This window comes from Triticum dicoccoides, chromosome 1B (genome assembly GCF_002162155.2).
Source record: "Triticum dicoccoides isolate Atlit2015 ecotype Zavitan chromosome 1B, WEW_v2.0, whole genome shotgun sequence".
Lineage (NCBI taxonomy): Eukaryota > Viridiplantae > Streptophyta > Magnoliopsida > Poales > Poaceae > Triticum > Triticum dicoccoides.
The window spans coordinates 181,994,380-182,009,165 of record NC_041381.1 but is presented as its reverse complement, the minus strand read 5'-3'; the positions used below and the strand labels follow the sequence as shown (position 1 = coordinate 182,009,165).

At 42.1% G+C, this 14,786-nt stretch overlaps 2 protein-coding genes across 4 annotated transcripts; both read right to left on the bottom strand.

The window, feature by feature from the left end:
* Positions 1 to 227: 227 nt before the first annotated feature.
* On the bottom strand, positions 228 to 5,291 carry LOC119326810. 3 transcript variants are annotated; one of them, XM_037600413.1, is made up of 10 exons: positions 5,227 to 5,291; positions 5,105 to 5,148; positions 3,939 to 4,196; positions 3,696 to 3,841; positions 3,516 to 3,624; positions 3,293 to 3,439; positions 2,927 to 2,974; positions 2,729 to 2,842; positions 2,494 to 2,646; positions 228 to 1,208 (listed from the first exon to the last, which is right to left on the bottom strand). In XM_037600413.1, exons 3-10 carry the CDS (start codon positions 3,996 to 3,998, stop codon positions 345 to 347), a joined length of 1,641 nt encoding a protein of 546 aa, XP_037456310.1. In that variant the 5' UTR covers positions 3,999 to 4,196; positions 5,105 to 5,148; positions 5,227 to 5,291; the 3' UTR covers positions 228 to 344. The 3 variants fall into 3 exon arrangements, with proteins under 3 accessions (XP_037456310.1, XP_037456318.1, XP_037456321.1); XM_037600421.1 differs by lacking the exon at positions 5,227 to 5,291 and adding an exon at positions 4,295 to 4,501; XM_037600424.1 differs by lacking the exons at positions 3,939 to 4,196; positions 5,227 to 5,291 and having other exon boundaries at positions 5,105 to 5,154.
* A 4,955-nt stretch (positions 5,292 to 10,246) lies between these two features.
* LOC119303485 lies at positions 10,247 to 14,212 on the bottom strand. Its single transcript, XM_037580623.1, has 6 exons — positions 14,062 to 14,212; positions 13,307 to 13,529; positions 12,854 to 13,204; positions 12,638 to 12,739; positions 12,049 to 12,391; positions 10,247 to 11,960 (listed from the first exon to the last, which is right to left on the bottom strand). The coding sequence occupies exons 2-5, from the start codon at positions 13,347 to 13,349 to the stop codon at positions 12,234 to 12,236; spliced, it is 654 nt and encodes a 217-aa protein (XP_037436520.1). The 5' UTR covers positions 13,350 to 13,529; positions 14,062 to 14,212; the 3' UTR covers positions 10,247 to 11,960; positions 12,049 to 12,233.
* Positions 14,213 to 14,786: the final 574 nt, after the last annotated feature.

Here is a 14,786-nt window from a genome sequence, read left to right as displayed (position 1 = left end):
CACGGCTATGTGCACATGTTGCAAACTTTCAAAACAACTCGTGAAACTGTGCGAGTGCAAAAGTTGCCAATATAACAAAAACACAGATGTTTTTTGACATCTGTGAAGGGCCAGGTGCGCCAATGACACTTGGGTACGCCAAGGGCGCACACACACACGTATTTTCGAAAAACATCTTCATCATTATAAAACAATATACTCAAAAATTTAGAATGAAGCATGATAGATACAACAACTCACTTAAGATATTCTTTCAAACCTTTGTAGCCTAGAAAAATCAAAGTTTATTGGTGGATTACAACATCACACAGTTACCAGTTACACTTAAAGTACAAAAGCTGGAGTTACTTGAAGTTCAGGTTATGAAGATTCAAATCCTTCAGTCGCTTATGATTCTGGAGTTCTTCTTGCATTCTCGGTAGGATCATCGGATAGGTAACCAGTAAGATCATTTCAATATCCTCTTTAGTGTATATCAATGTTCTGAAATCTCCAACATTCTTCAACAGTTTCTTGCATTTATCCATTCTGTGTGCAAGCGTGTTCCTATAAAACCTCAGAAATTCAATTGCTCCTTTTTTGGTATTGTATGACGACCCGGATCTGTAGAATGACTCCTTCAGCAAAATGTTATATTCGAGCAACACTGACCAGTTCTCACCATAGGGATCGTCTAGAGCTCCATGAATATTTGACCTAAGTTCAGGGTCCACCACAGATGTAATATGGTCGCACATATCCAGATAGAATTGAAACCTGTTCCCAAGAGGAATAAGAGAAGCGTGCGTCCCTATCACATACTTCGTACCTGTTGCAATGGGAGACTTCATCAACGAAAATAGATGATCTACATCTTTGGGGATAATAGTTGGCTTGTAGTCAGCAAACAATGTGTCCATAATAATATTGCTGGCATCCTCATAGTTTTTGCGCACCATAGAAACAGTCTTCTTCAAACATGCAACTCTGATTTTCACTCTCCCGTAATATGTCACTACAATGTTTGATGCACAAAACTGTACAGGACATATATTAACTTCATGGAGATCGTGTAGTGCTCTGATAATTGATGCCATGAGGCTCTTGGCCTTTTCCGCCACCACCCAATAAAACCAATGGTTTCTCATCTCACCAACAAGCTTGACAGTGCGCATGATTGGTTTCAGACTAGTGATGTACTGGGTGAGTGGCATAGATGCCTCCCCTTCCTGTTTGTGCATAAAAGCACGCGAAAATAATAAGTATGTGATGTGGTCAGACAAGCAATGGTTGATAAACAATCTGCACTGATTACAACTCACAAAGACTAGAAGTGCAATACAAAGAAAATAAAGGGATGCCAACACCATTTGCGATCACTCAATTAGAAGCAGAGAAAGCGAATGATCAATCCATGTAAATGTTATTTGGTTATCAATGCTTGTAATTATCAAGAATTGGAAGTGTGAGTCTTCCAGAGTGTTAACTATTAGCAATTGAATAGATAAATCGGTGATTATTTTTCCCATTCATTATCATAACACTGTATTTGCAAAATGAAATGAGAGAGAACCTTTTTTCCAAAGTGCTTTGCGAGATTGGTGGCTAAACAATCAGCTACTAATATAATTGGTGGTGTGAAGTGACTGGACAAGTGTTGTGGTCATAATTTTGTCTTAGTTTTCTTTAGGGGCTACTAACGTGGCTTTAGTAGTGTACTCCCTTCAATTTGATTGAATGGCATGTCACTCAAATGAGTATCGATGTATGTGTATAATGCATAGACCATGGAGGATGGATGCACACACAAGCACATACCAACGACCCACACACCCATGTAGAATTCTTGACAAATTGCTATGTTCGAACTTTATTCATGCTAGTTGTGTGATTTGAGTAAAAAGAATTCTACTAGGCATACAATTTCACTAAAAAAACAAGATGAGTTTAAAGGCGCTAAACTAACTTGCAAAATAACACAAATGATGACAAGTTTTAATTACTAGAAAGCACATTGCTAAATAGAGATCAACAATGTTGGATGGGGCGAACATAGCTCAAATAAAAGATGAAAACCTTGTCAACTATTAATTTGAAAGGACCTGTCCAAATTCCCCCATGTTGACAATCGAATTTGGGCTCGTGCCACAAACGCTACTCATGCTGAAAAGATCTACTTCCTAGTTGTTTTAGGATTTTTCTTCCTCAATTCACAGTAAGCTGAATAGATTTGCTTTGAACATTTATGTCATGGAGATGCATATAATAATGTGTTGTTGTTGTGGATTTTCCTCGAGATTTTTCATGCCTTTTTTGGGTGCCTCCCAAGTATTGCCATGTTAAATACCCTGGAACTACCAAGTGGTTACCAAGTAGGCTCAAATGAGAACTAATATAAGGTAGAACCTCTGGTAAGCCGAGCCGAGTTAGTAGAACATACCCCGGCTTCAATATCTAGGTTAACAATAAACCGAGTCTCTTAAAGCCAATAGTTAGAGTGGACACAAAACAAACCTGATCAAGAAAAGCCGGACACAACCATGTTGGTACATGCACAACATCTTTCACCACAAAATCTTGATTTCCCGCAACTTCACGTTTTACATCTTTAAGAAGGTAATTTGTTTTGGTATGTTCTGCATCCACGTCAAAGTTCCTAAACAAGACCTACATTCATAAAGACATACATATTGTTTTACAGAGTAAATATACATGTACAACCAGAAAGTCTACATGAAAAAAATGCAACCTTTATGTTATATTCCAGAGAAAGTTGGAGGTCTGGCTTTGTATAGATCTCAGCAAGCAGACTAAGAATCTCCATTGTCCCAACACTAATAATTGGCTGGCAAGGTTCAAGAATCTGCGGAGCAATCATTGGTCATGATACCAAGCAATCCCAAATAACATGTTATAGACAAATGGGACTGATGCAAATTATGCGCACCTTTGAAATGAATTGAACTACAGCAAGCATCAACCCTTTCTGATACGCCTGCAAAAATAGTTTCGGTAGAAGAGTCAGACCATGGACATGGCATTTGACATGTTTGTAATATATGCACGGTTGCCCTCTTTTCTATCTGTTAGCCGAAATGCAAACCATGCAAAATGAGAATTGCTAAACACCAATAAACCTCTAAATATAGGCGAAATTCTGACTTTAGAAGTAGCCATCCAAAACAAGGTAGGCATATCATGTAGAACAGAGAGAATTCGGAAGTTGAACTCGGCAACCGCATTAACATTGTCAGAAGAAGCATGCACACGCCAATTATGTCACAAAATGCATACTCCAATGCAAAAGCAATACCTTTACTATAAGAGGTATTAGGCCATCTACATAAGTGCTTGGGTCTTGGTTCCATTGAATGGCGGATTTTCCAAACCAAATACCTATATTTTTCAGTAAGGTGCGTTCGCCTGAACAAGATTTGATAACAGCGGATCGTAATAACATCTGCATAAACAAACACAGTAATACTTGAAAAATTGTTTTTGTATCTTTCATATGTAGCTCTCAGAGTGAGGATAACCTTGCAGTTCGCGTATGTAGCTTTCAGTATTTCCATGTACAATACTGTCGAGTTTACTTTATGAAGGAACATTAAACATATGTCATGAAAATTTGGGTCGATGCATACCCTGCAATTGCACAATTCATCATGGTTACGAAATTTGCTCAAAACTGTGAAGAACACAAACAACTGTGTTACCTTTGCATGACCATGTACTGTGCAAACCAAGGATAATATTGTTCCATCAACACTTCATTAAATTCGAATCCATTAGCTTCTATATTATCGGTGGACATATTGTAAATCATGAAAAAGATCTTGGTCCGAATTTCATGTGGAGGAATCTAAGGGGAAAAGGAAAATCAATTAGCCACCCAATGCAAGTCATATATTCTCTAAAGAAGCACAAATCAATAAATTGCTAAAAATATATATACGGACCTTAATGGGTGTAACCCTTTGGTCCGCTGCTGCTAAATGTGTGCGGATATGTAATGACATCTTGTTGAATTTTATTTCCTGAATAGAGGCCGTTTTCCTTTTTGATATACTTTGAAAGAAGGTGTTCCAAACTTATATATGAAATCTTTGCTATCTTGACCCCTACTGAGGAAGGTCCTATTCCTTTGATCCAAAATTTGAGTTGACATCACAGAACCATCTGCTCCTTACATAAACCCCATTTCTGGAATTCACAGCCTGTGCCAAATTTTACAAAAACCCAAATGATCAAATTCAAATATATCTGACTTGTTTTGTTCTTTTTCTTTACTTACGGCTCAATATATTACACTTACAATTCTGAAGAGAAATTCCGAAATCATTTTATACCCAAGATCTGAACTGTTCAGATATTCAGAACTCGCATTCAAAGTTTCAAACCGACTTGAGCTAGATTTACCCAAATTCAAATTTTAATGCGTGCACCCCAGCAGTTTGCCCCCTTTAGCACCTTAGACACTGCATGCGGGACTGAGACACCAATAACTCTATGGCCTCTCTATCTGGACACAATCAGTCGAACTTGTTACGGTGCAAGTTTGCAAATATAAAAGTTCCTAGCCCTAGGCAAACAGAATAACCAATTGTACAGGTCTGTATGGAGTACACAAATTGGCACAAGACAAGTGTTTGTTATTCATAAAAGAAGTAAAGAGGCTTTCCCCGGAAGAGTGCAGGCGTTTTTTATTTTTATTTTGATAATAGCTGAAGAGTATACTTTTTTTTTTGCGGGGAAGCTGAAGAGTATACTGTTGAGGAGGGATACATCTCTTCCTTACCCATCAAGAGGACTGAGAAAATATGCAACGCATCTGATATTGTAACAGAAGAAGAACCGGTGCTCAAAGAAGGAGAGTTCATCAAACTAATTACTCCCGCTAATAATCCAAAAGAAAAGCTGACACTAATTACTCCCTATAACATGATGCAACTTCAGTATGCATTTGATTTGTATTCTAAATAAAACAAATAAAAAGGAAAGAGCTTTTGGATCTCAAGAACTGACTCGAGATTCAGGTATGGGCGAAAGATAGGTAGAGGATAATTGTCATGCATCATCCATGAAAAAATTCGAGAAACTTTTTTTGGCAAAAATCTCAACTAACCTTGAGAGGACCTTTCTAGTCTCCAGGCTCCAGAGATGTCGATCCTAGATAATAAGTGTGATTAGCTGCTAATGAGACCGGTTATAAACGAAAAGGGAGAAGGCACGGTAGTAGTGGTTGACCTGAGACGATGGTCACGAAGCGTACCGGTGAAGGGTACCGAGCGCGTTCGGGCGGTAAAAGGCGGTGCCCTTCCACCCCATAATATATATGGAACGAAATTTCTATGCAGTTGACAATAGGATTATGATTGATGTAGACACGCAAGATTAGGCCAGCCCATTAGTGAAACTAAATAATCTGTCACCAGCTCCGGCCTATATGCAGGTACGCCAATGTCCGTGCAGGTTATTGATAAATCTTGAAATTTAAAATAAATGTTTCGTCAGCAAATGGTTGTACAAGCTCTTGACTGACAACGGAAGAATTGCTACGAAACAAGTACGTCTAAAACCTTTGTTTCACGTTGGGGCTAAAGCTGTCTTGCTCGCCATTCTGTAAATATTGATGCAGATAGCCGGAGTACTTTGTAGCTTCGTAAGGAATGTTCAAATTAGGAGGTTCTGCAAGGATACTTGATTTCAAGACACGCCACTGGCTCTTTAACACCCAAGCCTCTACACAGCCACCAACAGAAAGAGGTGTTTGTAGCTTCTGTTTTAGGCTGACCAAGCTATATGAGAATCTGACCGAACCAAGCTTCTGTTTTAGGTGCAAGTCTGCTGATTTTAGGTTTTGTCGGGCTTTGATTTAGGATTAGTGGACCAAGTGGTTATATCTGGTTCAGTGGTTGATGCCGATCAACTTATCACAACAATCTGATGTGCCCGGTTGGTGGTTATAAATCCGTGTGGGAGTGTGTGCCTTATTGTGCGCAACTTGGATTGGGTGACGACGATTTTTTTTAACGGAACAAAAAAATTCAAAACAAATTGCAGGTTATTTTTTGAGCTACTGGATGAATCCATAAATGATGCTCACTGCAATGTGTGGAGAATCAATCGCTTCTGGCCTTTGGGTGCCTCGAGACAGTAGCACGTGATACGATTCAACCGGCTTGGATGCCGATACAATAATAGTCTATGCATATAAATCATGCCATCCTATTCACTTGGATCATGTTATATCCTTTTTTTACTGTTTTGAATGTGAATATTTGTTTCAATGAAGATAGTTGTGTGCATCATACCATACGATGCAAGGATGAGGGTTTAACTTTATTTTGGAAGAGAAGAAATCAAACGTTTAAAAGGCCTTAATTCATTCACCAGCTGTACCTAAGTACCAACATATTCCAAAACTAATAAAGATCCAAACACGCCAGCCATTCCCCCATGGTACTAACCAATTACATAAGCTTGCCGCATTGACACACATTGTACCTTCCATTAGTCATTGCCGTGTGGTGAAGTGGACAGCCAAAATAAAAAACATCATTTCTTAGCAGTAGCACCTTCTTTTCCTCATAGGTAGGTGTCAAAATAAAAATGTCTTATTCTGAAAGGTCTCCCATCAAGAGCTGCTCCATTGGCGGAGCTAGGAAGAAAAAACTGGACGGGCCATCCTAGAGAGCAACGCAAAAATAATATTTCTGAAATATACTAATTCAACATGCATTAGCTGATTACATGTGCTTGTGCAGTGCTGGTTGCTAGCTAGGGTAATGATATTTGATGTTTACCACATAATACAATCCCCTAGTTGCATGTGGGATTGACCTGGTTCAGGGCTGGCTAGCTAGCTAGTAGCCTAGCTCACAGAGTAGCGCTGGAGCGAAGGAAATGCTGTGTTGCATGCGAGGACACGAGCGACCCAGCGATTGTATGCTAGTGATGATGCAGTGTTGGACTGCACATTTTCTTTCTTTTCTTTAGACAATGTTCGACTCCACATGTGTAGTATAAGATTTTCCTCGAGGGCAGGGCCGGCCATGGCCTGCTTTTGCCCTCACGTAGCTCCCTATGACTATGATTTTGTGCTTATCCAATGAAGTACTGCACGTATATTCTACTCCCTCCGTCCCATAATATAAGACCATTTTTTATACTAGTTCTAGTGTAAAAAATGCTTTTATATTATAGGACGAAGAGAGTACAAAATTACGGCCAAAAGTTGAATATTGTCAGCCAAAATGCCACGTCAAGAATCTAGCTGGCCACCCATAGGACCCTTGTTTTGTCACCCATAGGAGCCTTGTTTTTAGTGAAAATTATACTTTTCGTCCCTCAATTTTTGGTGGAGCCTAGATTTAGTCCCTTATCTGTAAAACCGGACAACTTGCACCCTTAACTTCTAAAACCGGACAAGATTCACCCCTGGTCATAGTTTTGACCAGTTTTGGTGCTGTCCCACCCCGGTTTTGACCATGCCGACTCAAATTCGTGTACTTTTTTAAGTCCGCATAATTTTTCAAATTCTGGTACTTTTTCAAATGCGTGAACTTTCTAAAATTTTGTGTACTTTTTTCAAATTCGCGTACTTTTTCCAAGTTCATGTACTTTTTTCAAATCTGCGTACTTTTTGAAAGTTCATGTAGTTTTTTTCAAATTCATGTAATTTTTAAAATTGACGTACTTTTTCATATTCGCGTACAGTTTTTGCAAAGATTTCATGAATTTGAAAATTTTATGTGAACTTGAGAAAAGTACGCGGATTTGGATATTTTTTACGCAAAAAAAATGTGGACTTTAAAAAATCATATTAACTTGAGACAAGTACGTGAATTTCAAACAAAGTTCCTGGATTGGAAAAGGAACACGGATTTGAAAAAAATACGTGAACTTTAAAAAGTATCTGGATTTGAAACAAGTACGCGAATTTCAAAAACAGTTAATGGATTTGAAAAACATACTTGGATTTGATAAAATTGCGCAAACTTGGGAAAAATACGCAGATTTGAAAAAAGTAGACAAACTTTAAAAAACACGAATTTGAAAAAAGTACGTACATTTCAAATAGTTCTCTGATTTGAAAAAAGTATGTTTCTTTTTGGAAAAAATACGTGGATTTGAAAAGTGTGTGTGTGAATTTCAAAAAGTTCACGGATATAAAAAATTCCGCTAATTTGAGTGAGCACCAGTCAAAACCGGAGTGACTCAGCACCGAAACCGGTCAAAACCGAGACCAAGGACGAACCTTGTCCGGTTTCGATAGTTGGGGGTGCAAATTGTCCGATTTTAGAGTTGAGGGACTAAATTTAGACTCCACCAAGAGTTGAGGGACGAAAAGTATACTTTTCTCTTGTTTTTATAATACCCAAAGATGTGACCACTGCCGGCGGCTACAATAAAATTACCTGAGTTTATTTTTCAAGACCAGGAAATCACTGCGGACGCTTGAGACCGAATCTGCAGCCTAGGAACCGTGTCTCCACCTCCCCCTCCACTCTCAAAACTGGAACTCTCTCCCCTGTTTTCCTGTCCTGAAAACCGCTTCTGCTCAGCTCTTGGAGCGCGTCAAGGAGCCTTTGCTGAGCTCGGTCTGGAATATTAAAGCTGAACCCAAAGTCAAGTTTTAGCTGTGGCTTCTCATCAAGAACAAGAACTGGACTGTGGATCGTGTCTTGCGACCATAGGCTGGCCACACAATGAGACTTGTGCCATCTGTGACCTCCTAGCTCCTAGCCAAGACACATCTGGGACAAGTTCAGTTTAGTGCAACCTGTGTAAGGAAAGGAAAAGAACATGTCCAGAAACGGTGCTTGATGCGCTAGCCAAAGTCTTTGGGGAGGCAAAACCTTAGCGTGCTTGTGTTTCCCTACTTAACAGTTCTTATATGCTCCTACATGTCCTTGTTACGTGATCTTGTATTTGTATCCTGTTCTCCCCTCCTTTAAAGAAAAAGCAGAGCTTCTCTTGTTGCCCATCAAAAAAAAAAATCCCACCGACGCTGATGATAAGTAGAAACCTCGTTACCCTTGATAGGGTGGTGAACATGGCCGTAAGTGTCAGAAGGGAGTTCACACAAGGGGGTTCAGGCTGTGAACATTACCCTTGGTAGGGTGGTGAACATGGCTGTCTCGGAGAGGTACTTCCTCCGTAAAGAAATATAAGAGTGTTTAGATCACTAAAGTAGTGATCTAAATGCTCGTGTATTTTTTTACAGAGGGAGTAATACCCTACGTCCTACTTCTGATATGTATTTATGGTCTAATGCTCCTGGCGCCACGGTGCTGCCCGAGGCGACGCATGTGGCAGAGCCCACAACCGAGATTTGACATTATCATGGTGCCTATCCCCAAGCTCGCCGCCCAGGCTACGAAGCCCGGGGCCAGCGACCTAAACGCAGTAGAGCAAGACGACAAGGGTGGCAACAGACTCCATCGTGGCATCACTACCATTATGTTTTTCGAAGGGAAGTGACTAGGGCGGATGTGCCGGAGGAAACCAGATCCGTGATGGACTGGACTAGCGAAGAAATGAAGGGAAGTGCTATTCTGAGCTCGAGCTCAGATGCACTCAATATCACAGTCGTTCGCTAGCATCAAGATTCACAACTTCCCATGTATATTCCTATGTATTCGGCCAATCTATTTCCGGAGCGGGGCCCGCCTACCTACCCCAATTAATGTCACGGGCGTCATCCCAGAGTAACCGGCTCAGACGGGCCTGCAACCAAGGGCCACGGCTCAGCCCCCATCCCACTAACGGCCGCCGTCCACACCAGCCCCTTGATTTACTGCAACTCACCAACCACCCCCTCCTCGAGATCCTTCCTGCTCTTCTCCTCTCCTCATTCTCTTCAACCAACGCGCCGCAAGAAACCAGATCGCCGGTCATGACCTCCTCATCTTCTTCCTCGCGCCCTAGGGAGATACTCCTGCTCATTCCTTGTCCTGATTGTGGTGGCTAGGTCGTCACCTTCGTCGTCCCGGCCCTCCCGGGCTGGAGTCCGGTTCTACAAGTGCTTCAACAAAATGTAAGATTTCAGTTCCACAAACATAATACGTGCTTTCTGATACTAGATTTACCTTGTTTTGCCCCATGCCCGCAGGCTGTACTCTGTCCATTCATGAGATCCAGTTACACGTACCTGCCGGAGCTGAGTCGCCATGGCCTCTCCCACCGGCACGGATTGCAGCAGCCTCTATCAGTGCATCCAGCTTCGTCTCTCCACCAGTGATCATGCCGGGAGCAGCATTTCCCTGCCGGCACCGAGATCGAGCACCAAGCCCCACATCGGCAGATCTACCTGCTCAGCCACAGATTCAGCAGATGCACATTGGTGCTCCTCGCCGGCACTAACCACCTGCTTGTCCTGGCGTTGTTAGTCCTAATTTTGGGCAGCAAACCAGTTAAACGGTCCTTTAGCTAATTAGCCTGAGTGTTGTCCCAAATGTACCACGAACTATGCAATCTGTCATTTAGATTTGGAAGTACGCGCTAAGCCCTTTGTCATCAGCCCTGATGGTTCTTTTGTGTCTGTATATAGTCTGCTGTAATCATGGGTTCTACTAATAAAATACGACCGGCGCCACACATGGAGTAGTACTAAGCTCTGCAAATCATTGCGCCTGCGTTTTTTTTTCAAGTTCCACCAGCTACAGTTTTTTTTTTAACTTTGAGACCTTTTTCTAACAACACTTTGACACTAGTCACATCACTACCTTGGTCTACGTGCTGACCGGCCACCGTATACATTCACTAGCTACACCGGCTGATCAAGTACATCACACCCACTCGATCTACATGCATGCTGCGCAGTGTGCCATCTAAGGTTTGATTTGGTTCTCCTGATGTTTGTCGCGCATGCCGCGCAGTTGGTAGACCAAGGTTTTTCCTACCCAAATCAGATGTTCATGCCAAACTGAATTTTATTGTCAGTGATGCATCTTAGTTTGTCGATCTCTCCATTATGCAGTACTTTCAGATACCATTCCACGCACATATATTATCATATCTAATTATATTCTCATCAGAAGTAAGATATCATGCTCTACCATCTATTAGTACCGCTAGATCTGATTGATTTATTAACAAGAATTATTATGTGCTCATGTATTAGATGACCAAATTGCTCTGCCAACATCTGCTCAAACGTCAACCAAGGACTGTTGTAAATTAAGGATTTTTAACTACAAACCTTTTTGCATGTAAGCCAGCAGATGTGATTATATCCAGCATTACTGCATAACTGTGCACAAAGGAAGTTGTTGACATCAGTATTTTTCCAAACATTTCACAGGAATCTTTATTTGACCAGTCCTACGAGTCACAGTTACATTTTCAAGATTTTTCATGCTTTCTATGACTGGTCAATCTTACTGTCCTTATTCCTTACTGGGGGAGACGGCTGCTGAGGACGTACCCACACGTAGCCATACATCAGAACACACCGGAGACCCCCCAGCACCAACATCACATATCTCTGCTAAGCATGCCGTAGAAGTTACTGAGTCCTTTGATGAATTCAAGCGATGGCTTGCTACCACTATTCTAGCAGATCAACCCAGAAGCAACAGTATGGGAAATGTACTCTTTTGCTGAGAGAACTATAAAGAATCATCATAATCCTAATCAGGAATTTTAGGTGCTTATCAGCATCACATTGATATTGCTGATGAAATGCGCCGACTAATCAAAGGCTATACCACCGAATCTTAACCGGAGGACTGCCACCCTCCCCGCCATGCCGAATTATTCATTTTTTGGAAAATTATGTGCACCTTCAACATTTCCAACATCATCTTTGCTACAAATGCATGACTGTCGACCATCCAGGCTTGCACTAACCTGATGAACCACTGAAATGTGTATCCAGGTTCGCTCTCGCGACGCTCAATTCTCCCACATGGGCTACTCCCGATATCGGCTGGTCCCAGGGCCTTTGTGAGTCCCATGTCCGTGCGGAGCAGCGTCTGCAATTGCAGAACATTTATGTCTACTATCTAAAGAAAACTAGTCCTTACAAAATATGGTGGTCACGGGCATCACGGAGGCACGTACCAACTCCACCGCGTGCTGCACTCCTGACATGGCTGACGGTGGTTCTTCCACCCTCCTTTGACCTCGCCGCCACGATGTCATTTGCAACTAATGTATCCAAACCATCTACGTTGCTACCAGGTAGATGTGCAGGCTCGTGATCATCTTCGCTTGCTGCATTCCATCATCACTAGAACTGTCTTCACTCAGGATTTCGATGGGCATATCGTCTCCACAGTGTTCGAGAACCTCACTCTCCTCTGCCCCTTGGATCCTGTTTCCGACTTCTTCCCTTTCCGCCTCCAAGACCACTTCATGGAATTCATGTTCCCTGCCCTGGAGGCACCACCAACGCACCCCCGTCCTGCAAAGCAAAGTTGTTGTTAGTAAATATTCAAAGTGCATTCTCAAAACACAAATTTAAAATTTTCTTCCATGTATGAACTCTCCCCGGCATGTTCATTCACCTGAACAGCTGCATCTACATTTGCAAGAGCAGCTAAATCACTGTCAGCATATTTCACAGTTGTGGTACTGTTTCTACTTGAAAAAATTGTAACCCTATGGCATGATACGCTCAATATCTACTCTACTCTGTTTAGTAACCTACCTCTACGCCCACCCTCCATGGGGCTTCTTTCCCGACCTGCAGGTTTTGCCGCCTGAGCAAGAATTCTGTTTGCTGGCACATTGGTGATCTGAGCTTCAGTAGCTGCAGAAACACACAAATGGCTTAGATGACTACTAAAAAACGGCTTAGATAACTGTTGTCCAGTTTATGACCACCATGATTTACTGTATCTCATTTTCCTTCAGCCGCACTTACCATTTTGATCATACAGTGTTTGATACATCATTGCAACCTTGGTGTCTTTTTCCTCTTGCTCCCTTAACTTACGGTGCTTCTCAACAAGTGAATCATTATCCGTGCCTGAGACTTCTTGGTGCCCATCATTTTTGCCATACATTTCCTGATACATCTTCACGACCTCTGCATCTTTCTCCTCTTGCTCTCTCAACCTTCTATCTGTCTCAACCAGTTTAGCATGCTCAGGATCAGACCACTCTTCAAAATTAACTTCATCGTTGCGTTCACTGTCAGAGATGTCAATAATCCCTTCAACCAAACCCATCTGCACATTCAATGCCGATGCACGGGATTCTCTCTCCATCTGATCTGCAAAAAACATGCACAAAATATTAAGCACACACTTAACAATTACTTTCTCATGTCGGCGTCAATAATATTTTTCAAAACAAACATTTTCTTTGTGCTCACATTTCACATCCAGTTCTGCTTGAAGTTGCAGCAAGCTGATCATTTAGATGCCCAGCAGTATTTCTGCCTAATCTCAAAAGGCTGTCATGTAAGGATGTGTTCTCATCTTGTATTTGTCCAGCAGCATTTCCCATCCTCTCTCAAATTCCTAACAGCCTTCTGAAACACACTGATTCGAGTTGAGCAAGGTGTCCTGCTTGGTGCAGCAGCACCAATCCTCAGTCTGCAAACACCAAATAGTAAGCATGAATTATCTGAATGCACTGTACTTACTCCTCTGAACCCAGAGAGCTATAGCTCCCTGATTTCTTTAGTGCAGTCAATTTTTCTTTATTAAAATCTATGTATCTCTCGTATGAAGGAGTTTTCAACTGAATGCAGCGAACTAACTACTCTGACCCCTGAAAGCTATAGGCGCCTGATTTTTTTAGTGTTGTCAATTTATGTTTACTAAAATCTTTACATGTCTGATGACAGAAGGAAGTTTTTCCTTATCTGAATGTCAATTATCTGAATGCAGTGTACTAACTCCTCTGAACCCAGAAAACTATAGCTACCTGAATTCGCTACTACTGTCAATTTTTTTCTTTACTAAAATCTTTGCATCTCTCATATCAGGGAGTTTCAAATGAATGCAGTGTGCTAACTATTTCTGAATCCAGAAAGCTATACCTGCCTGGTTTCTGCACTGTTGTCGATTTTTATTTACTAAAATCTTTGCATCTCTGATGGCATAAGGAAGCTTTTCCACTGACCTCTTATTCCATCGGGGTACCTGGGGATTCATCTTCCCCGTCGAGAGCTCAGAGCCTCGGACGTCAGATCCCTTCCGCCCGCTGTGGCCTCCGCCGCTCACAAGATCTGTGCTTCGCCGCTCTCCGCCGCCATCTACTGTTCCGGCAGCCTCTGCTGCTCCGGCACACCGTCATCCGCAACTAGAGGCGCAGGCACCAACCCCTCTCCTACCTCCTCAAGCAGAGCAGATCTAAATCATGCGAGAAAAGCAACCGCAGTCAACAAGCTAAACCAACACCCAAAGAGTGCAGACAATCTCGCCGGCGGAAAGAGGATCCACGTACCTGCCTATTGGTTGCATCAAAAACTCCATGGTGGATCGCCACCGCCGCTCCAGACCTCTATCTCCCCGTCGTCGCCTTCAAAACGCCACTCGCTTTGCAAGACACGACGCTGGACCCTCCATTCAATTCGACTCTGGGGCGGCCAGACGGAAAAGCAAACTTCCCGATCCACGGATCAGACGGCGGCTTCGATTCTGATCCATGGAACACCGTCCTGGCAGGAAACTGCCGTCCGTCCGAGCGTTACCTCCGGCCCACTACACAACGCTGCCACGTACGTATTACGCAACAGTACTCAATTTCTGGAAGACCACCGACGCTCGTATAAAACTACAGGCATAGATCTGGAGACGCTAACCAACGATGTGGATAACGAGCGCATTTGAGCTCGCGCTCAGTTA